Raw genomic sequence first — 23,193 nt, 5'->3', positions numbered from 1 at the left:
GTGGTGACATAGAAAACAACTTTGATGCAATTTTGTGCAATTACCTTTTTCTCTAGATCTACATACAATATGTTTCAAGAGAATCCAATACCTGTGCTATGAGCACCACGTGAGAATCTGATCACTTCTCTTTTACAGGGTACGTCGGGTTGCAAAATTCCAGTAACTTCACCAAAGTTCCCAGGTTGTCTAGAATCAGGAAGGAATAAGCAGGAAATCTGGAAAACTTCGGAAGTTACCGGAATGTTGGAACCCTTAATGTTGTTGCTCAGTGAATGACGTGAGAAGGTTATGCTTTGCAGACACTTTATTACACAAATAACATTGTTACTGAAAATAGTATTCTTGCAATAAAACCTCAGTATGTCACAATAAATATCAGACACAGCTTACATCTGATTGGAAAATTTCCTAAATACAGCTTTAGATACATGATAATAATAATATTTTTTATCCTTTCTCTTGAATGCGATACAATGAAACCTAAATACAGTTGACAGTAGCAGCAGCTCTTTCCATTATGTGGCACATTTGTAATAATATACACTACCGTTCAAAAGTTTGGGTTCATTTAGACATTTCCTTGAAAAGCACATTTTTTTGTCCATTAAAATAACATCAAACTGATCAGAAATACAGTGTAGACATTGTTAATGTTGTAAGTGACTATTGTAGCTGGAAACGGCTGATTTTCTATGGAATATCTACATAAGGCGTACAGAGGCCCATTATTAGCAACCATCACTCCTGTGTTCCAATGGCACGTTGTGTTAGCTAATCCAAGTTTATCATTTTAAAAGGCTAATTGATCATTAGAACAACCTTTTGCAATTGTTATCCTTTTGCAATTGTTAGCCAATTGGACAGTTTGCGCTGTTCTATGAAGGGAGTAGTACACAGCGTTGTAGGATATCTTCAGTTTCTTAGCAATTTCTCGCATGGAATAGCCTTCAATTCTCAGAACAAGAATAGACTGACTAGTTTCAGAAAAAAGGTCTTTGTTTCTGGCCATTTTAAGCCTGTAAACAAACCCACACATGCTGATGCTCCAGATACTCAACTAGTCTAAAAGGCCAGTTTTATTGCTTCTTTAATCAGGACAACAGTTTTCAGCTGTGCTAACATAATTGCAAAAGGGTTTTCTCATGATCAATTAGCCTTTTAAAATTATAAACTTGGATTAGCTAACACAACGTGCCATTGGAACACAGGAGTGATGGTTGCTGATAATGGGCCTCTGTAGATATTCCATTAATAATCATCCGTTTCCAGCTACAATAGTCATTTACAACATTAACAATGTCTACACTGTATTTCTGATCAATTTGATGTGATTTTAATGGACACATTTTTTTCTCTTTTCTTTCAAAAACAAGGACCTTTCTAAGTGACCCCAAACTTTTGAACGGTAGTGTAGGTGCTGCAGAAAGGCAAAATACATAATTAAAAAGGCACAAATGTACAGATAAAAGTAATCAACCAAAGTTTCTGGACCAAAAAACCTGAAAACATAACATTAAAGCATCTGGTTGATTAAGTACTGTAAGTGGAAGAGATTTATGTAGATAATTAATTATAAAAATAAAACTACCCCTCGTTTTCCTCCTTCCCGTTAAAATGATATTCTAAAAAGCATCACTCCTCGACCTACCAGTGTTCTCTTACTTAAAATCTCTGGTCCCATTAACTCACAAAGCAAGAAAGTGGCACATCGTATCAAGAATGTTTTTTTTGCACAAATAAATAGGAACGATTGGCAGCCAACACAAACATAGATACACATACGATTATAGTACATCCTGACCACGGGAGCCAAGGGTCGGTTGGCATTTGGTGGGACGGCTTCGAGGTGGGGTGGTGGGGGGTCCTAAGAGGAGGAGGAGGGGCCGACAGGGGGAGGCGGGGCCGAGTACTCCTCGTTCTCCGAGTCAGTGTCGTTCTCGTCGTCTTTCTCCTGGTCACTACCCTCGGTGCTGAGACGGTCAAAGCCTTGCCGGGTGTAGCCCTTGTGAGTGGCAAAGAAGTTGCCCAGGTTCAGACCGCCCGCAGCTTTACCTGTGGGAGAAGGAAAACATCAAAGAGGGGAAAAGATTACAAAGATGTCCCATTTCAGAGAGTCTATTCCCATTTCAGTGAGTCTTTTCCCATTTCAGAGAGTCTTTTCCCATTTCAGAGAGTCTATTCCCATTTCAGAGAGTCTATTCCCATTTCAGTGAGTCTTTTCCCATTTCAGAGTCTATTCCCATTTCAGAGAGTCTATTCCCATTTCAGAGAGTCTATTCCCATTTCAGAGAGTCTTTTCCCATTTCAGTGAGTCTTTTCCCATTTCAGAGTCTATTCCCATTTCAGTGAGTCTTTCCCCATTTCAGAGAGATTCATCGTGTTTTAGGGGACGCTGCACTGCATAGACCCAGATTGAACCTACTTCTGGACCGAAAACCTGTGCTTTGGAGAAACTGAAAGCGTTTTTCTGACCTAAGACAAACCCACGTTGAACCTACTGGACTTAAAACTAGACTTAAAGGGGTGAGCTTGTTTAACTCCATTGTTTGTAAACAATGTAATTTGAAACCAACACTGTATAGCCTCACAACATGGTTAAAACTAAAATGTTGATAAAAATGAATGGTCAGTCCTTGCATCCATTGCTCTGTCTATGTATTTGACAGTGGTTACATTTTCTACAGACCCATTTGTTTCAACCAGTGACTAATTTGTTATTGTTTGAACTGAAAATTGCCCCTTTAAAAAAAGCATGTGCAATGGAGAATCGTCCACTGAAAGTGCTTTTTAGTCCAGGAATATGCTTGATCGAGATCTGAGCAGCTGCCTGTTAGAGATATCATAGATGTCTCCCATGTGCTATCTATTCTCTTTGTGGGACGGCACAGGGTACTGTTTCGCTTGACAAATTCCACATCAGATATAATCACAAAGGCTCAGCAGCATTCAAGAACCAACGTTGAAACAGAATCAGCATTATCACTGCTTAATAAGGGAGTTTGTATTTCATTCATCAACGTCACAGTAAAGTACCAAACAGAGATGTGTTGCATAATACCACCAGCTTGTCTGATCTAACAACATATCTTCCGTCGTCACAATAAGACCGGTATCAACACCTCAACAGCCCCTATTCATGACACCATCTGCCTGGGAGCAGCGGCTCCACCACGGTGACTTCTATCAAACCCCATCTTGAGTCTAGACACCTCTACATCATCATTTCTCCCCTTGCACTGTACTGTAGTCGGTGAATCATCTGTTTATCATTGGCTGAGTCACAAGTGGCACCCTATTCACAGCTCATAGGGCTCTGGTCAAAAGTGGTGTACTATATAGGGAACAGGCTGCCATTTGAGATGCACCCCATTATGTGAGGTGATTGGATGAAAGTCGTCCAGAGTCCATTGACGTCAATCTGAGAGAGTGACAGGTCATAAAGTATTATAAATTACATTTATTGGTCATATCTGTACCGTCTCGTCATGCCCTCTGGAGATTCCCTGATCAGGATCGTGTTGTATGCGCTGCATTTTTTATATCGGACGGCTGCCCGTTTGCACTTAGACAAAGAGACCTTAACCTTGACTATCTCTGTGCATAGCAGTTTTTCCATTCGGCTGGGTGTGTGTAATTCCAATTCACAAAAGGGCAGAGAATTTTCTGAAAGGACTGTTTGTGTGTCCACTGCTTAGGGGTAAGACCAAGGTTAAGGGTGGTGATGGGCTCTGCGAGAGGGAAGTTTTCGCCACCCTGGGACACACACGTAACCGCAGAGCAGCACCCCTGGAGCGGTTTAGTGGTTGTCAACCAATCCAAATCGATCTCACTTCTTGAACCGACCTGATGGATTTGATCCCAACTCTGCTCATTGGCCAACAGATGGTGTCAATCATTTCTACAGCACGTGACAAAGTCCTCCGACCAGCCATGCTGTGAGCTTGAAGCATCAAAGAAGACCAAGAGATGGCTCATTTCTCAACTAAGGGGAGGTGGCACTGCACAGACCTACATTGAACATCCTCCTGGACTAAAAACATGTTCAATGGCCTCCTGAGTGGCGCAGTGGTCTAAGGCACTGCATTGCAGAGACACCACTACAGCTGTAGTCCCAGGGTGTGTCACAGCCGGCCATGACTGGGACCCCCAAAGGGTGTTGCATGATTGGCCCAGCAAGGGGAGGGTTTGGCCTGGCGGGGCTTTCCTCATCGCGCTCTAGCAACTCCTTGTGGCGGGCCGAGCGCCTGCAAGCTGACTTCGGTTGTCCGTCAGACGGCGTTTCCTACGACACATTGGTTAGCAACACGCATGCCCCACCCACCTGTCTTTTTCAGACATCTATTTACTGTGCTTCAGCAAAATCACCTTGAATCTCACTAGATTGATTTCTTTCCTTTACTCCTGCGACTGTTTCATGCTCTTGTTTGTGCCTTTCCCATTAACGTTATGACTGCAGAAATGTTTCATGGTATCCAATTGGCTGTTACAGTCTTGTCCCATTGCTGCAACTCCCGTACAGACTCGGGAGCGGAAGGTTGAGAGCCGTGCGTCCTCCGAAACACAACCCAGCCAAGCCACACTGCTTCTTGACACAATGCCTGCTTAACCTGGAAGCCAGCCACACCAATGTGTGGGAGGAAACACCGTGCACCTGGTGACCGTGTCAGCGTGCACTGCGCCCCGGCCCGCCACAGGAATCGCTAGTGCGCGATGGGACAAGAACATCCCTGCCGGCCAAACTCTCCCCTAACCCGGATAACGCTGGGCCAATTGTGCGCCGCCCCATGGGTCTCCCAGTCGTGGCTGGCTGTGACAGAGCCTGGACTCAAACCAGAATCTCTAGTGGCACAGCCTTAGACCACTGCGCCACTCGGGAGGCCCAGGATACATTGTCTTATTTGTCTTATCGTTGAATCTGTAAGAACGCTAAAGCTTCATAAGGGATTTAACACACTGTCTCAACACATATACCACAAGAAACAAGAAACAGAAAGACTGGGATTAGCCAGGCATTTGATTTTTCAGAGAGAGCAGGTGAGTACAGGTAGGGTAGAGAGAGCAGGTAGGGTAGAGACAGCAGGTGAGTACAGGTAGGGTAGAGAGCAGGTGAGTACAGGTAGGGTGGAGAGCAGGTGAGTGCAGGTAGGGTAGAGAGAGCAGGTAGGGTAGAGAGAGCAGGTAGGGTAGAGAGAGCAGGTAGGGTGGAGAGAGCAGGTAGGGTAGAGAGAGCAGGTAGGGTAGAGAGAGCAGGTAGGGTGGAGAGAGCAGGTAGGGTAGAGAGAGCAGGTAGGGTAGAGAGAGCAGGTGAGTACAGGTAGGGTGGAGAGCAGGTGAGTGCAGGTAGGGTGGAGAGAGCAGGTAGGGTAGAGAGAGCAGGTAGGGTAGAGAGAGCAGGTAGGGTGGAGAGAGCAGGTAGGGTCGAGAGCAGGTAGGGTAGAGAGCAGGTAGGGTAGAGAGCAGGTGAGAGCAGGTAGGGTAGAGAGCAGGTAGGGTAGAGAGAGCAGGTAGGGTAGAGAGAGCAGGTAGGGTGGAGAGAGCAGGTAGGGTAGAGAGAGCAGGTAGGGTAGAGAGAGCAGGTGAGTACAGGTAGGGTGGAGAGCAGGTGAGTGCAGGTAGGGTGGAGAGAGCAGGTAGGGTAGAGAGAGCAGGTAGGGTAGAGAGAGCAGGTAGGGTGGAGAGAGCAGGTAGGGTCGAGAGCAGGTAGGGTAGAGAGCAGGTAGGGTAGAGAGCAGGTGAGAGCAGGTAGGGTAGAGAGCAGGTAGGGTGGAGAGAGCAGGTGAGAGCAGGTAGGGTAGAGAGAGCATAGAGAGAGCAGGTAGGGTAGAGAGAGCAGGTAGGGTGGAGAGAGCAGGTAGGGTGGAGAGAGCAGGTAGCATAGAGAGAGCAGGTAGGGTAGAGAGCAGGTGAGGGCAGGTAGGGTAGAGAGAGCAGGTAGGGTGGAGAGAGCAGGTAAGATAGAGAGCAGGTAGGGTAGAGAGAGCAGGTAGAATAGAGAGAGCAGGTAGGGTGGAGAGAGCAGGTGAGAGCAGGTAGGGTAGAGAGAGCAGGTAGGGTAGAGAGAGCAGGTAGGGTAGAGAGAGCAGGTAGGGTGGAGAGAGCAGGTAGGGTAGAGAGAGCAGGTAGGGTAGAGAGCAGGTAGCATAGAGAAAGCAGGTAGGGTGGAGTGAACAGGTGAGAGCAGGTAGGGTGGAGAAAGCAAGTAGGGTTGAGAGCAGGTGACAGCAGGTAGAGTAGAGAGAGCAGGTAGGGTAGAGAGAGCAGGTGAGAGCAGGTAGGGTGGAGAGAGCAGGTAGGGTTGAGAGAGCAGGTAGGGTAGAGAGAGAGAGCAGGTAGGATAGAGAGAGAGCATGTAGGGTGGAGAGAGCAGGTAGGGTAGAGAGAGCAGGTAGGGTAGAGAGAGTAGGTAGGGTAGAGAGCAGGTAGGGTACTAGAGCAGGTAGAGTGAGAGCAGGTAGGGTGGAGAGAGCAGGTAGGGTTGAGAGAGCAGGTAGGGTTGAGAGAGCAGGTAGGGTGGAGAGAGAGCAGGTAGCATAGAGAGTGCAGGTAGGGTTGAGAGAGCAGGTGAGAGCAGGTAGGGTGGAGAAAGCAAGTAGGGTGGAGAGAGTAGGTGAGAGCAGGTAGGGTGGAGAAAGCAGGTAGGGTTGAGAGAGCAGGTAGGGCAGAGAGAGAGCAGGTAGCATAGAGAGTGCAGGTAGGGTTGAGAGAGCAGGTGAGAGCAGGTAGGGTGGAGAAAGCAAGTAGGGTGGAGAGAGTAGGTGAGAGCAGGTAGGGTGGAGAAAGCAGGTAGGGTAGAGAGCAGGTAGGGTTGAGAGAGCAGGTAGGGTGGAGAGAGAGCAGGTGAGAGCAGGTAGGGTGGAGAGAGCAGGTAGGGTAGAGAGCAGGTAGGGTAGAGAGAGCAGGTGAGAGCAGGTAGGGTGGAGAGAGCAGGTAGGGTAGAGAGCAGGTAGGGTAGAGAGAGCAGGTGTTGTGGTTGCAGCCCTGTTTCACCCCTTTATGTTCATGTATTCATATATGCAAATACAGATGGCATATTTATGCAAATGAGGCACATATCATTTCTGAAATATATTTTTAAATACCTGATACAATCATAAAAAGTTCAATGTTGCAATAAACTGACTACCTGAATTCCCACTAATCCCTGAACTCCATTATTTGTCAATGTCAGAAAAATATGTTATGTTCTATAATTAAGCCAATATCTGATAGATAATAGAAATTTAAAAAATGTGGAGTTCAGGGATTAGTGGGATTGTCCAACTGTTGCATTTATTGGAATTGTTTTGAAAACATTTGAATAATTTTGATGACCGTTGCTACATTGGTACAGTTTACTTCCGGGTTAAGCGAGTAGCGTATTAAGAAACAGTATGGCTTGGCGGGTCATGTTTCAGAGAACGCATGTCTCGACCTTCGCCTCTCCCGAACCTGTTTAGGAGTTGCAGCGATGAAACAAGGTTTTAACTACCTATTGGATATCACAAAATTGGGGAGAAAATGGGATAAACATTAACTGCACTATTTGACGTACGTAAGGCCATGAGAAAATGACCTTAGGAAGGAATGCAGCAGGGCAGAGTATCTCTGTATGTCTGTCCATCTATTTAGTCCATCTTTTATGAGAGGAGTTTGACTCTTAACCCATATCAACGTGACCTCAGGACTACTATAATAGGAGTTGCTACCTTGACATGTAAAAGGGGCAATTGTGGGTTGAGACAGAAGGACACCAAGGTATGTAATTACCAAATCTGTTATCAGACTGAGTGTCTGACTAGATTTCATTTAGACACTGAACGGATCAACGCTAGTTCCTTGCTAATCCTGACACAGTAAAGGGCTTGACTGATGTTTTACTTGTCCGAAAGATCAAATCAATTGCTCAAAAATACAAAATGGTTGGTAACACCATGGGCCAAAAAGGTGTGTTTTAGGGACCACACGCTGGTTGGCGTCTGACTGATGACATTTTTGGTTTGCAAATTACTGCCGGAAGTCTGTTCAGAGGTGCTAAGTACTCTCTGCCCGCAAACGCTACCGGTGTGTCTGTGCCATAAGACATAAAAAAAGTGATTTACCCAACTGGCTTCAGTTGCATTACTCAGGGTTCTTATACATTTTGACAGATGGAATGTCATGACTTCTCCGTGACTAGTTAACCAAATCCCATGTTTCTACGTTCAGGTTTCAGGGAAGATCTATTGACAGCATGGGAGCTATTTATCAATTAGGCTACTCGAAGATGATTTTCTTTACGTTGTCAGAATTACATGGACAATATTGAATTGAGGGGAATCCCAGCATTCTAATCGTGTCAAATGTATATCTCAACTCCAAATATTGAGCACTTGAGAGACTGTTTTACAACCGAAATAAGTAGCATTGGTTTATTAACGCACCCGTTCATCAACTGCGTGTCGGCCATTTGCGGTTATTCACAAGTGCCGGTGGTAAGTTTTTTTAGGACATAGGACATGACAATTACATTAATACATGCTAGCTAAATAGTTAACTAGCGAGGTAACTAGCCAGACTACACTATATGTTTTGAATATCTAGTTGGTCTGTTGTCTATGATTATTTTATAGGCTACCAGTTGCTGCAATGTCTCTCTCTCTCTCTCTCTCTCTCTCTCTCCTCGGGCAACTGCCCGCTTGCTCTGGCACACACGCAGGTGATGCACTCAGCATGACTTTTAATTAATGACTGTACAAATCCTGTTTGCTGACCAAAATGTAGCTATAACTGGGCAAATAACTCACTAACTCACTAATGAATATCAAGACGTGCAGAGGTGGATACACGCTGCCCTGCACCTTGATCTCAAAAGCGCATCTCGCAACCGCAGGTGATTGAAAGACAGCTCGTGCCTGTCAATGCAATACAATAATTCTACTCCGATGCCCTCTGCAGAGATTGGGAGAACAGTGTGCAACACATCACATCCGGAGGACACTTTGATCCAATTCTGATCTGAGTAATTGATCCAATTCTGATCTGACTAATTGATCCAATTCTGATCTGACTAATTGTTTGATAGTGTTTTTTTTTCTCCATTCGGACAACTTAAATCTAACAAAAAACGAAGTTTTAAATGATAAGTAGGCATTGGTCTGAAGTTGAGGTCGACCGATTAATCGACATGGCTGATTAATTAGGGCAGATTTCAAGTTTTCATAACAATCGGTAATCGGCATTTTTGGACGCCGATTATGGCCGATTACATTGCATTCCACAAGGAAACTGTGTGGCAGGCTGACCACCTGTTACACGAGTGCAGCAAAGAGCCAAGGAACGTTGCTAGCTTGCATTAAACTTATCTTATAAAAAACAATCAATCTTAACATAATCACTAGTTAACTACACATGGTTGATGATATTACTAGGTTAACTAGCTTGTCCTGTGTTGCATATAATCAATGCGGTGCCTGTTAATTTATCATCGAATCACAGCCTACTTCGCCAAACGGGTGATGATTTAACAAAGGCGCATTCACGAAAAAAGCACAATCGTTGCACGAATATACCTAACCATAAACATCTTTTGCCTTTCTTAAGCAGAGTCAGGGTATATGCAACAGTTTGTGCCGCCTGGCTCGCTGTGAACAAATTTGCCAGAATTCTACATAATTATTCCATAACATTGAAGGTTGTGCAATTTAACAGCAATATTTAGACTTAGGGTTGCCACCCGTTCGATAAAATATGGAACAGTTCTGTATTTCACTGAAAGAATAAACATTTTGTTTTCGAAATGATAGGTCATGAATATGGTCAAATCCGGAAACTAAGGCTCGTATTTCTATGTGTTTATTATATTATAATTAAATCTATGATTTGATATTTGATAGAGCAGTCTGACTGAGCAGTGGTAGGCAGCAGCAGGCTCGTAAGCATTCATTCAAACTTTACTGCGTTTGCCAGCAGCTCTTAGCAATGCTTGATTCACAGCGTTGTTTATGACTTCACACCTATCAACTCCTGAGATTAGGTCTGGCAATATTAAAGTGCCTATTAGAACATCCAATAGTCAAGGATATATGAAATACAAATGGTATAGAGAGAAATAGTCGACGCGTCATTATTCCTATAATAACTGCAACCTAATATTTCTTTACTGGGAATATTGAACCATCATCTTTCATATGTTCTGAGCAAGGAACTTAAACGTTAGCTTTTTTACATGGCACATACTGCACTTTCACTTTCTTCTCCAACACTGTGTTTTTGCATTATTTAAACCTAATTGAGCATGTCTCATTATTTATTTGAGACCAAATAGATTTTATTTATGTATTATATTAAGTTAAAATAAAAGTGTTCATTGTTCATTCAGTATTGTTGTAATTGTCATTATTTCATATATATCATCCGATTAATCGTATCGGCCTTTTTTGGTCCTCCAATAATCGTTATCGAAAAATCATAATCGGTCGACCTCTAGTCTGAAGCTTTAAAAGAAAGGAAATTCACATGAGCACCACAATGCCTACTCCACAGTAGCTATGTTGGTCTATTGTACTTCAAACAATGTGTAGGCAGGTTGCTTAGGATTCAAACCTTCTCACACAGCCTCATTCATACTCTTAGAGGTTGTTCTCCCACAATGTGATTTATACCACATACAAGTTAACGTATTATATTCTTCACACACCACACTAATCCCATTGAACTAGCCTTTAAAGCTTTCATGTTATTATATGAAAACAAGCTTTGCTTTTATATAAATAAATATATTTCATGAAATCTTTTTTTTGGCAAGTAGGTGCCCGACATAACACCAGGTAGGTGGTGGTGTGTTATAGAGCTTTATAGAGCCTGTGTGCATTCCTGACTTCTGGAACTGTTAGCTTGTGTAATATTGACATAAGCTCTGAAACACTTGTTTTGAAAACATGGTCCTATTTTCTAAATCGCTGTGCTGATCAATGGGCAGTTCATTACCTCTGTCCAATGAATATGTAGCTTAAAGTGTGTGTATTTGTATTTATTTTAGCAATAAAGATGGTGCCGTTACAACAATACACATTTACAATAGGCCTATATCTAAAAATACATACAGCCTTTTGACATATACAATACCAGTGAAATGTTTTAACACACCTACTCATTCAAAGGTTTTTCCTTATTTTTCCTATTTTCTACATTGTAGAATAATAGTGAAGACATCAAAACTATGAAATAACACATATGGAATCATGTAGTAACCAAAAAAGTGTTAAATCAAAATATATTTTAGATTTTTCAAATAGCCAGCCTTTGCCTTGATGGAAGCTTTTCACACTCTTGGCATTCTCTCAACCAGCTTCACCTGGAATGCTTTCCCAACAGTCTTGAAGGAGTTCCCACATATGCTGAGCGCTTGTTGGCTGCTTTTCCTTCACTCTGCGGTCGGACTCATCTCAAACCATCTCAATTTGGTTGAGGTCAGGGGATTGTGGAGGCCAGGTCATCTGATGCAGCACTCCATCACTCTCCTTCTTGGTCAAATAGCCCTTACACAGTCTGGAGGTGTGTTGGGTCAATGTCATGTTGAAAAACAAATGGTAGTCCCACTAAGCCCAAACCAGATGGGATGGCGTATCGCTGCAGAATGTTGTGGTAGCCATGCTCGTTAAGTGTGCCTGGAATTCAAAATAAATCACAGACAGTGTCACCAGCAACACACCCCCACCTCATCCTCCATGCTTTACGGTGGGAAATACACATGCAGAGATCATCCGTTCACCCACACCGCGTCTCACAAAGACACGACTCCAGACCAAAGGATAGATTTTCACCGGTCTAACGTCCATTGCTCGTGTTTCTTGGCCCAAGCAAGTCTCTTCTTCTTATTGGTGTCCTTCAGTAGTGGTTTCTTTGCAGGAATCCGACCATGAAGGCTTGATTCACACAGTCTCCTCTGAACAGTTTATGTTGAGATGTGTCTGTTACTTGAACTCTGTGAAGCATTTATTTGGGCTGCAATTTCTGAGGCTGGTAACTCTAATGAACTTATCCTCTGCAGCAGAGGTAACTCAGGGTCTTCCTTTCCTGTGGCGGTCCTCATGAGAGCCAGTTTCTACACCTTCTACACCTGCATTGCTTGCAGTTTGGGGTTTTAGGCTGGGTTTCTGTACAGCACTTTGTGACATCAGCTGATGTAAGAAGGGAAACTTTAAAAGTTCTTGAAATGTTCCGTATTGACTGACCTTCATGTCTTAAAGTAATGATGGACTGTCATTTCTCTTTGCTTATTTGAGTTGTTCTTGCCATAATACGGACGTGGTCTTTTACCAAATTGGGCCATCTTCTGTATATACCCCCCCCCCCCCCACCTTGTCACAACACAACTGATTGGCTCAAACGCATTAAGGAAAGAAATTCCACAAATGAACATTTAATAAGGCACACCTGTTAATTGAAATGCATTCCAGTTGACTACCTTATGAAGCTGGTTGAGAGAATGCCAAGTGTGCAAAGCTGTCATCAAGGCAAAGGGTGGCTATTTGAAGAATGTCAAATATAAAATATATTTTGATTTGTTTAACACTTTTTTGGTTACTACATGATTCCATGTGTGTTATTTCATAGTTTTGATGTCTTCACTACTATTCTTCAAAGTAGAAAACAGTAAAAAATAAAGAAAAACCTTTGAATGTTCTAAAACTTTTGACCGGTAGTGTATATATTTTTTAAATTCCGGTAATGAAAATCATACTGTCGGTATGTCTAAATACCGCAGTATACAGTATATACGGTATACCGCCCAAGCCTAGCACTGGACAGATATTCTCCTTTATTCCTTTCATTTCATACAGCTTGCACCTATTAAATCACACTACCAACTGATAGCCTAATAGAGATCCCCTCACATAGGTAGCATCCCAATTCATAACTCCATAACCGTAGTCGAAGTCAAACCAATTCATAACTCCATAACCGTAGTCAAACCAATTCATAACTCCATAACCGTAGTCGAAGTCAAACCAATTCATAACTCCATAACCGTAGTCGAAGTCAAACCAAACAAAAGCACAAGTGGAACATCCTACGAGGAATGACATGTCAAGTCATTAGCTACTACCGCATGGTGGGAGACCACTGCCGCATGGTGGCTACCGCATGGTGGGAGACTACTACCGCATGGTGGGAGACCACTACCGCATGGTGGGAGACCACTACCGCATGGTGGCTACCGCATGGTGGGAGACCACTACCGCATGGTGGGAGACCACTACCGCATGGTGGCTACCGCATGGTGGGAGACCACTACCGCATGGTGGGAGACCACTACCGCATGGTGGGAGACCTCTACTGCATGGTGGGAGACCTCTACCGCATGGTGGGAGACCACTACCGCATGGTGGCTACCCAATGGTGGGAGACGACTACCGCATGGTGGGAGACCACTACCGCATGGTGGGAGACCTCTACCGCATGGTGGGAGACCTCTACTGCATGGTGGGAGACCACTACCGCATGGTGGGAGACCTCTACTGCATGGTGGGAGACCACTACTGCATGGTGGCTACCGCATGGTGGAAGACCACTACCGCATGGTGGGAGACCACTACCGCATGGTGGCTACCCAATGGTGGGAGACGACTACCGCATGGTGGGAGACCACTACCGCATGGTGGGAGACCTCTACCGCATGGTGGGAGACCTCTACCGCATGGTGGGAGACCTCTACCGCATGGTGGGAGACCACTACCGCATGGTGGGAGACCTCTACCGCATGGTGGGAGACCTCTACTGCATGGTGGGAGACCTCTACTGCATGGTGGCTACCGCATGATGGGAGACCACTACCGCATGGTGGCTACCGCATGGTGGGAGACCACTACCGCATGGTGGCTACCGCATGGTGGGAGACCACTACCGCATGGTGGGAGACCACTACCGCATGGTGGGAGACCACTACTGCATGGTGGGAGACCACTACCGCATGGTGGGAGACCACTACTGCATGGTGGGAGACCACTACTGCATGGTGGGAGACCTCTACTGCATGGTGGAAGACCACTACTGCATGGTGGAAGACCACTACTGCATGGTGGGAGACCACTACTGCATGGTGGAAGACCACTACTGCATGGTGGGAGACCACTACTGCATGGTGGCTACCGCATGGTGGAAGACCACTACCGCATGGTGGGAGACCACTACCGCATGGTGGGAGACCACTACCGCATGGTGGGAGACCACTACCGCATGGTGGGAGACTACTATCGCATGGTGGCTACCGCATGGTGGGAGGCCACTACTGCATGGTGGGAGGCCACTACCGCATGGTGGGAGACCACTACCGCATGGTGGGAGACCACTACCGCATGGTGGGAGACCACTACCGCATGGTGGGAGACCACTACCGCATGGTGGCTACCGCATGGTGGGAGACTACTACCGCATGGTGGCTACCGCATGGTGGGAGGCCACTACTGCATGGTGGGAGGCCACTACCGCATGGTGGGAGACCACTACCGCATGGTGGGAGGCCACTACCGCATGGTGGCTACCGCATGGTGGGAGGCCACTACTGCATGGTGGGAGACCACTACCGCATGGTGGGAGGCCACTACCGCATGGTGGGAGACTACTACCGCATGGTGGCTACCGCATGGTGGGAGGCCACTACTGCATGGTGGGAGGCCACTACCGCATGGTGGGAGACCACTACCGCATGGTGGGAGACCACTACCGCATGGTGGGAGACCACTACCGCATGGTGGGAGGCCACTACCGCATGGTGGGAGACTACTATCGCATGGTGGGAGACCACTACCGCATGGTGGGAGGCCACTACCGCATGGTGGGAGACCACTACCGCATGGTGGCTACCGCATGGTGGGAGGCCACTACTGCATGGTGGGAGGCCACTACCGCATGGTGGGAGACCACTACCGCATGGCGGGAGACCTTGAGTTTTTAATTTCACCACAGGATACACCAATAAGAGTATCTCACAGACACATACCTCTGAGTTTTCCCAAGATTCCTCCGGACGAGGTCTGTTCCAGTTTTACCTCGCACCCATCTGAAACAACAGTGAAAGATACACTGAACATCATCAATACAAGATGGTGGGTTGAGGCATTCATAAATTGTACACACAGTTTTCGCCTGTTTTTGTATCCAATTAGAGCATTTCACAGGATTTGAAATTCTCAGTTTTTGTTGTGTCTGTTCTGTTTGTTACTGTTCAATGTTGTGTGCGAAAAAAATCAATAAAAATGTTCATCATAAAAAAAAACATTTAGAAATTATGTTTCATCCCACTGGCAACACTGCAGCCATAGATATAGAATCCATAGAATGGGCCTCCCCATTCAAATCAATGACGGCATAACGAGTTTACCAGTCAAATTGCCAGGCTTAGAGATTCCAAGCCCTTACTATACATTCCATTTGCAAAGCTGCAGCCATATTGCTTCAAATCCCCTCCTACCTCCATACATCCTGTTCTTCCTGTAGCGGATCAAGACCCCTATGGAGATGACCAGCACTAAGGGTATGAGCAGCAGGGTGGTGATAACCGCCGGAGAAACGCCCTGAGCACTCTGTTTGGCTAGAGTCTTCTCCTTATCGTCCTCTTGTTGTTGCGGTTTTTGGGGCTGTTCCTGGACAGGCTCTGCAGTCTTCTGTTGAGTCGCTACAGGAATCTGCACCTTGGCCACCGCTACCTCTACCCTGTGCTGGGGCTTCAGGCGGGTTTGGATTATCGTCTCTGTTTCTAAGAGAGAAGGGGGTTTGAATGGAAGTGGTGAGTGAGTGTGTCCATTCACAGGTGAACAAAAAGGTAGTTACAGAAAATTACAAAGATGACTTTCTATAGACTATTTTAATAAAACCACAATCCTTCTGTAAAAGCAAACAGTAAATCGCTAACAAAAGCGTAAACACAAAACATGTTCACATGCATATTGCTCCTGGTTTGTATTACATACCTGTAGTGCTCATGGAATGACATTAGGATAAGTTATATTTGTAAATCAAGAGATGTATTTCATTCATTGTAATTACTGGAAATTGTACAGAGTGTGGCTTTAAAGGGGCAATTTGCTTATCAAACAATAACAAAGCGGTCACCCAGCCACAGAAATTCAACCATTCTGAAATGTATAGACAGAGCTATGGATGTAATGACTTAACATCCATGAAAAATGATAGTTTTAAACAACTTTAGAGACTATACAGTGTTTGTTTACATTTACATTGTTTAAAAAACAATGAAGTAAAGAAAAGTGTATATTTGGGGTTCTGATGAGGAACGACGGTTGAACTAATCTCATGAGGCAGTCATGTTATTCTTCAAGAATCAATGGGTGCATGTTATTAATAAGTCAAACACATTTTAAATTACTGCCTTCTGAGTGGGAGAAATGCAGATTTTGTATATCTTTCCGTTCGACAACTTCAATATAATAGATTTTTGACACATACTCCTAACGCCAAGCACTTACTGCGCTCATTTTAACCACAGAACCTCAAAATGATGGGAAATACATTCCCGAAATGCTCAAGCTTCTGAAAGAGAGGTTTATAGCCTGTATATCAAGTTTCAAACATACAATAGGTCTACACGCTGCTTCATTTCCTCAAACAAAATTAGGCATTGCAATCTTTCAGTAGAAAAGAGCAGAAGTCTCAGGAGAATATCAGCCTTTAGCTCTGCAATCAATCTGTAATAGGTAATCAGACTAGAGCGGCTGTTCATAAAATGTACAGTAAAGACAATTTGACTTCAAGCCACGCAAATCACTATTGTGAACCAAATATCCACTCATTTACACTGTAAAACATTTAAAGTCAATCAAAAATCCCTACAGTTTAAGTAAAGCGAATGTGGACCTCAAACAAACAAGTAAAACTTTCAGCTCGCAATAAGATTGAAGAGAAAGAGTAGCCTACCTTCGATTTCTTGTACTTCAATTCCACCTTTCTTAACAGAGCGATGTTCAGCTTCTAGAGAGGGTGAGAGAGACAGTGGTGTCAAGGACTGATGTGACTGAGTGATTCATTCACTGGAATCATGACTCAGTTGCTATTAAATAATGAATAAATCCAGACGGATTGTACAGTTGTGCTCACTCATGTTCTCTATGGTGTATTTAGCGGTTTCATAACAATGATTGAATGTCCATCTCATAAAGGCTCACATTGCACCAATGATGTCGATTACATACGATTATGAACACTCTGCCTCTATACAGTCCAATGTGCTGACCTTTTCAACAAACTCAATTTTTTGCTGATGCAAAATCAACTGCTTCTCATTAGCAATGTGTGAAGTGCAATGCTTTCAATTTGATTGCAATTGCTTTCACTTGGGTTCTTATCATTTGCATTTAAATGTACAAAACTCTAATTGTTCTATGCATTCTGTGTTGTTAACAGATAACTGAATCAGTGAGTCACCTACACTTGAACGGGGATTAAACCATTCAAGGGGATTAACTGTGCATTCGCTCGGTTTGAATTGGCGTGCCAAAGGCATTTTTTGAAGGACATCAGGAAATTCATAGTCCCTTTACATCAGAAACATTACATAAGGCGGCGGTGCAGTGGCCTAGAGCGTAAGTCAATAATTTTGCAGTTCGCCACTGATTCGCCACATGCTGTAGAATGTCCTTTCAAGAACATACAAAAACATGGCTCTGTGAGGTTACAGCCAACATTACAGAATTCATACATTTTTTATAAAAAAATGTTCTCTGGAGCAATGTGTGAAAGAGGGATCCATTTTGACATGATGTTCATTTTACCTTTATTTAAGCAGGGAGACCACAGTCTCTTTTGCAGATGAGGCCTGCATACAGTACACGTCAAATAACAATGCCATTATACATACAGTATCTATATACACATCAATTACACCATACATATCGATATACACATCAATTACACTATACACATCTATATAGACATCAATTACACATCTATATAGACATCAATTACACATCTATATAGACATCAATTACACTATTCATATCTATATACACATCAACAACACTATACACATCTATATGGACATCAATTACACATCTATATAGACATCAATTACACTATACATATATCAATTACACTATACATATATCAATTACACTATACACATCTATATGGACATCAATTACACTATACATATATCAATTACACTATACACATCTATATGGACATCAATTACACATCTATATAGACATCAATTACACTATTCATATCTATATACACATCAATTACACTATACATATATCAATTGCACTATACATATCTATATCCACATCAATTACACTATACATATATCAATTACACTATACATATATCAATTACACTATACATATCTATATCCACATCAATTACACTATACATATATCAATTGCACTATACATATCTATATCCACATCAATTACACTATACATATATCAATTACACTATACATATCTCAATTACACTATACATATCTATATCCACATCAATTACACTATACATATATCAATTACACTATACATATCTATATCCACATCAATTACACTATACATATATCAATTACACTATACATATCTTTATCCAAATCAATTACACTATAAATATATCAATTACACTATACATATCTATATCCACATCAATTACACTATACATATATCAATTACACTATACATATCTTTATCCAAATCAATTACACTATAAATATATCAATTACACTATACATATCAATTACACTATACATATCTTTATCCAAATCAATTACACTATACATATCTACAGTTAAAGTCAGAAGATTACATACACCTTAGCCAAATACATTTAAACTCAGTTTTTCACAATTCCTGACATTTAATCCTAGTAAAAATTCCCTGTCTTAGTTCAGTTAGGATCACCACTTTATTTCAAGAATGTGAAATGTCAGAATAATAGTTGAGAGAATGATTTATTTCAGGTTTTATTTCTTTCATCACATTCCCAGTGGGTCAGAAGTTTACATACACTCAATTAGTATTTGGTAGCATTGCCTTTACATTTTTTTACTTGGGTCAAACATTTCGGGTAGCCTTCCACAAGCTTCCCACAATACGTTTGGTGAATTTTGGCCCATTCCTCCTGACAGAGCTGATGTAAATGAGTCAGGTTTGTAGGCCTCCTTGCTCGCACACACTTTTTCAGTTCTGCCCACAAATTTTCTATGGGATTGAGGTCAGGGCTTTGTGATGGCCACTCCAATACCTTGACTTTGTGGTCCTTAAGCCATTATGCCACAACTTTGGAAGTATGCTTGGGGTCATTGTCCATTTGGAAGACCCATTTGCGACCAAGCTTTAACTTCCTGACTGATGTCTTGAGATGTCGCTTCAATATATCCACGTAATTTTCCTACCTCATGATGCCATCTATTTTGTGAAGTGCACCAGTCCCTCCTGCAGCAAAGCACCCCCACAACATGATGCTGCCACCCCTATGCTTCACGGTTGGGATGGTGTTCTTCGGCTTGCAAGCCTCCCCCCTTTTCCTCCAAACATAACGATGGTCATTATGACCAAACAGTTCTATTTTTGTTTCATCAGACCAGAGGACATTTCTCCAAAAAGTACGATCTTTGTCCCCATGTGCAGTTGCAAACCGTAGTCCGGCTTTTTTATGGCGGTTTTGGAGCAGTGGCCTCTTCCTTGCTGAGCGGCCTTTCAGGTTATGTCGATATAGGACTCGTTTTACTGTGGATTTAGATACTTTTGTACCTGTTTCCTCCAGCATCTTCACAAGGTCCTATGCTGTTGTTCTGGGATTGATTTGCACTTTTTGCAACAAAGTACGTTCATCTCTAGGAGACAGAACGTGTCTCCTTCCTGAGCGGTATGACGGCTGCGTGGTGCCATGGTGTTTATACTTGCGTACTATTGTTTGTAAAGATGAACGTGGTACCTTCAGGCGTTTGGAAATTGCTCCCAAGGATGAACCAGACTTATGGAGGTCTACAATTCTTTTCTGAGGTCTTGGCTGATTTCTTATGATTTTCCCAAGACGTCAAGCAAAGAGGCACTGAGTTTGAAGGTAGGCCTTTTAATACATCCACAGGTACACCTCCAATTGACTCAAATGATGTCAATTAGCCTATCAGAAGCTTCTAAAGCCATGACATAATTTTCTGGAATTTTCCAAGCTGTTTAAAGACAGTCAACTTAGTGTATATAAACTTCTGACCCACTGGAATTGTGATACAGTGAACTATAAGTGAAATAATCTGTCTGTAAACAATTGTTGGAAAAATTACTTGTGTCATACACAAAGTAGATGTCCTAAACGACTTGCCAAAACTATAGTTTGTTAACAAGAAATTTGTGGAATGGTTGAAAAATGAGTTTTAATGACTCCAACCTAAGTGTATGTAAACTTCCGACTTCAACTGTATATACACATCAATTACACTATACATAGTATATCTAAACTCAGCAAAAAAACACTGTTAACTGTGTTTATTTTCAGCAAACTTAACATGTGTAAATATTTGTATGAACATAACAAGATTCAACAACTGAGACATAAACTGAACAAGTTCCACAGACATGTGACTAACAGAAATTGAATAATGTGTCCCTGAACAAAGGGGGGTCAAAATCAAAAGTAACAGTCAGTATCTGGTGTGGCCACCAGCTGCATTAAGTACTGCAGTGCATCTCCTCCTCATGGACTGCACCAGATTTGCCAGTTCTTGCTGTGAGATGTTACGCCGCTCTTCCACCAAGGCACCTGCAAGTTCCTGGACATTTCTGGGGGGAATAGACATCACCCTCCAATCCAACAGGTCCCAGACGTGCTCAATGGGATTGAGATCCGGGCTCTTCGCTGGCCATGGCAGAAAACAGACATTCCTGTCTTACAGGAAATCACGCACAGAACGAGGAGCATGGCTGGTGGCATTGTCAAATGCTGGAGGGTCATGTCAGGATGAGCCTGCAGGAAGGGTAACACATGAGGGAGGAGGATGTCTTCCCTGTAACATGTTGAGATTGCCTGCAATGACAACAAGCTCAGTCCGATGATGCTGTGACATACCGCCCAAGACCATGACGGACCCTCCACCTCCAAATCGATCCCACTCCAGAGTACAGGCTTCGGTGTAACGCTCATTCCTTCGACGATAAACGCAAATTCGACCATCACCCCTGGTGAGACAAAACCACGACTCGTCAGTGAAGAGCACTTTTTGCCAGTCCTGTCTTGTCCAGCGACGGTGGGTTTGTGCCCATAAGCGACGTTGTTGCCGGTGATGTCTGGTGAGGACCTGCCTTACACCAGGCCTACAAGCCCTCAGTCCAGCCTCTCTCAGCCTATTGCAGACAGTCGCAGCACTGATGGAGGGATTGTGCATTCCTGGTGTAACTCGGGCAGTTGTTGTTGCCATCCTCTACCTGTCCCGCAGGTGTGATGTTCGGGTGTACCGATCCTATGCAGGTGTTGTAACACGTGGTCTGCCACTGTGAGGACAATCAGCTGTCCGTCCTGTCTCCCTGTAGCGCTGTCTTAGGCATCTCACAGTACGGACATTGCAATTTATTGCCCTGGCCACATCTGCAGTCCTCATGCCTCCTTGCAGCATGCCTAAGGCACGTTCACACAGATGAGCAGGGACCCTGGGCGTCTTTCTTTTGGTGTTTCAGAGTCAGTAGAAAGACCTCTTTAGTGTCCTAAGTTTTCATAACTGTGACCTTAATTGCCTACCGTCTGTAAGCTGTTAGTGTCTTAACGACCGTTCCACAGGTGCATGTTCATTAATTGTTTATGGTTCATTGAACAAGCATGGGAAACAGTGTTTAAACCATTTACAATGAAGATCTGTGAAGTTGTTTGGATTTTTACGAATGATCTTTGAAAGACAGGGTCCTGAAAAAGAGTTTATATCCACAGTATACATAGCATATCAATATCCACATCAATTACACTACACATATCTATATACACATCAATTCACTATACATAGCATATCTATATCCACATCAATTCACTATACATATCTATATCCACATCAATTACAGTATACATATCCATATACACATCAATTACACTGTACATAATATCAATATCAATATCCACATCAATTACACTATACATATCTATAAACACATCAATTACACTGTACATAGCAAATTTATGTCCACATCAATTACACCATGAAATTACACCAAACACAAAACGCAATCAAACAAATTACAACTATTTCTGAACTGTATTGATACAAAGGAATAATATAAAAAATATTTCAAATTTTGTCAATAGAAATTGTATGGTTTATCAATTGATGTGGTAACACTACACTGGGTATACAAAATATTAAGAACACCTGCTCTTTCCATGACACACTGACCAGATGGAAGCCATGATTCCTCATTGATGTCACTTGTTAGTGCTGAGCAATTAACCGACATTAATTGACTGAAGTCGGTTCAATTATTCAAATTCCATTTCCTTCTTTTTTTCCCTGTGAACTCGATGCTCAGTTTCTGTAGAGATCAATCATATCAAACCTGAACTGTGTGATGTAGTAGGGAGTTGTAGTTTCCAACAGGCTAATATTCTACATAGTTTCGCAAGACAACCTAGTAATATCATCAACTATGTGTAGTTAACTAGTGATTATGTGAAGATTGATTGTTTTTTATAAGATAAGTTTAATGCTAGCTAGCAACTTACCTTGGCTCCTTGCTGCACTCGCATAACAGGTAGTCAGCCTGCCACGCAGTCTCCTTGTGGAATGCAATGTAATCGGCATCCAAAAATGCAGATTACCGATTGTTAAGAAAACTTGAAATCGGACCTAATTAATTGGCCATAACAATTAATCGGTCGACCTCTGGTACAAATATTATGAAAATATGAAAAATCTGGTATTTATTTTCCCAATTCAACAAAAGTGGGGCAATAGGGCTTAAAATGACTGAAATGTTTTCTAAATATAGTAACAATGAAATTATAAACAACTTGCTATAAGATTTCACATTTCTTTTAACTGCTAAATAAATACGATCATACTTAGTGACTACAATATTGGCACATAAAATCATTTTATCCTAAACGTTCCATTGAGCGGCGAAGAGACACCATTCAAGTGTTTGTTTAAATTCTAGGAAATTATTTAGCATTTCTTGATGTTGAGACCTCTAAAACCTGGCTGAGAATATCACAGTGAGATGAAACCACAGTGCCTGGACTTGTTAGACTGTC

At 42.9% G+C, this 23,193-nt stretch overlaps 1 protein-coding gene across 4 annotated transcripts in view; it reads right to left on the bottom strand.

Annotated features, from left to right (window-relative positions):
- Nucleotides 1-289: 289 nt before the first annotated feature.
- pam (peptidylglycine alpha-amidating monooxygenase) overlaps nucleotides 290-23,193 on the bottom strand; it is a 181,857-nt gene continuing 158,953 nt past the window's right edge. For all 4 annotated transcript variants that reach the window (XM_082956764.1, XM_082956762.1, XM_082956769.1 and 1 more), the window contains 4 exons: nucleotides 16,897-16,950; nucleotides 15,434-15,718; nucleotides 14,963-15,022; nucleotides 290-2,055 (listed from right to left, as the gene is read on the bottom strand). In XM_082956764.1, the coding sequence (XP_082812890.1) occupies nucleotides 1,868-2,055; nucleotides 14,963-15,022; nucleotides 15,434-15,718; nucleotides 16,897-16,950 (587 nt within the window). In that variant the 3' untranslated portion in view covers nucleotides 290-1,867. The remainder of the gene's footprint in view (nucleotides 2,056-14,962; nucleotides 15,023-15,433; nucleotides 15,719-16,896; nucleotides 16,951-23,193) is intronic.

The sequence above is a fragment of the Salmo salar genome, chromosome 01 (genome assembly GCF_965601325.2).
Source record: "Salmo salar chromosome 01, fSalSal1, whole genome shotgun sequence".
Classification (NCBI taxonomy): Eukaryota; Metazoa; Chordata; class Actinopteri; order Salmoniformes; family Salmonidae; genus Salmo; species Salmo salar.
This window is presented reverse-complemented; position numbering and strand designations above follow the sequence as displayed.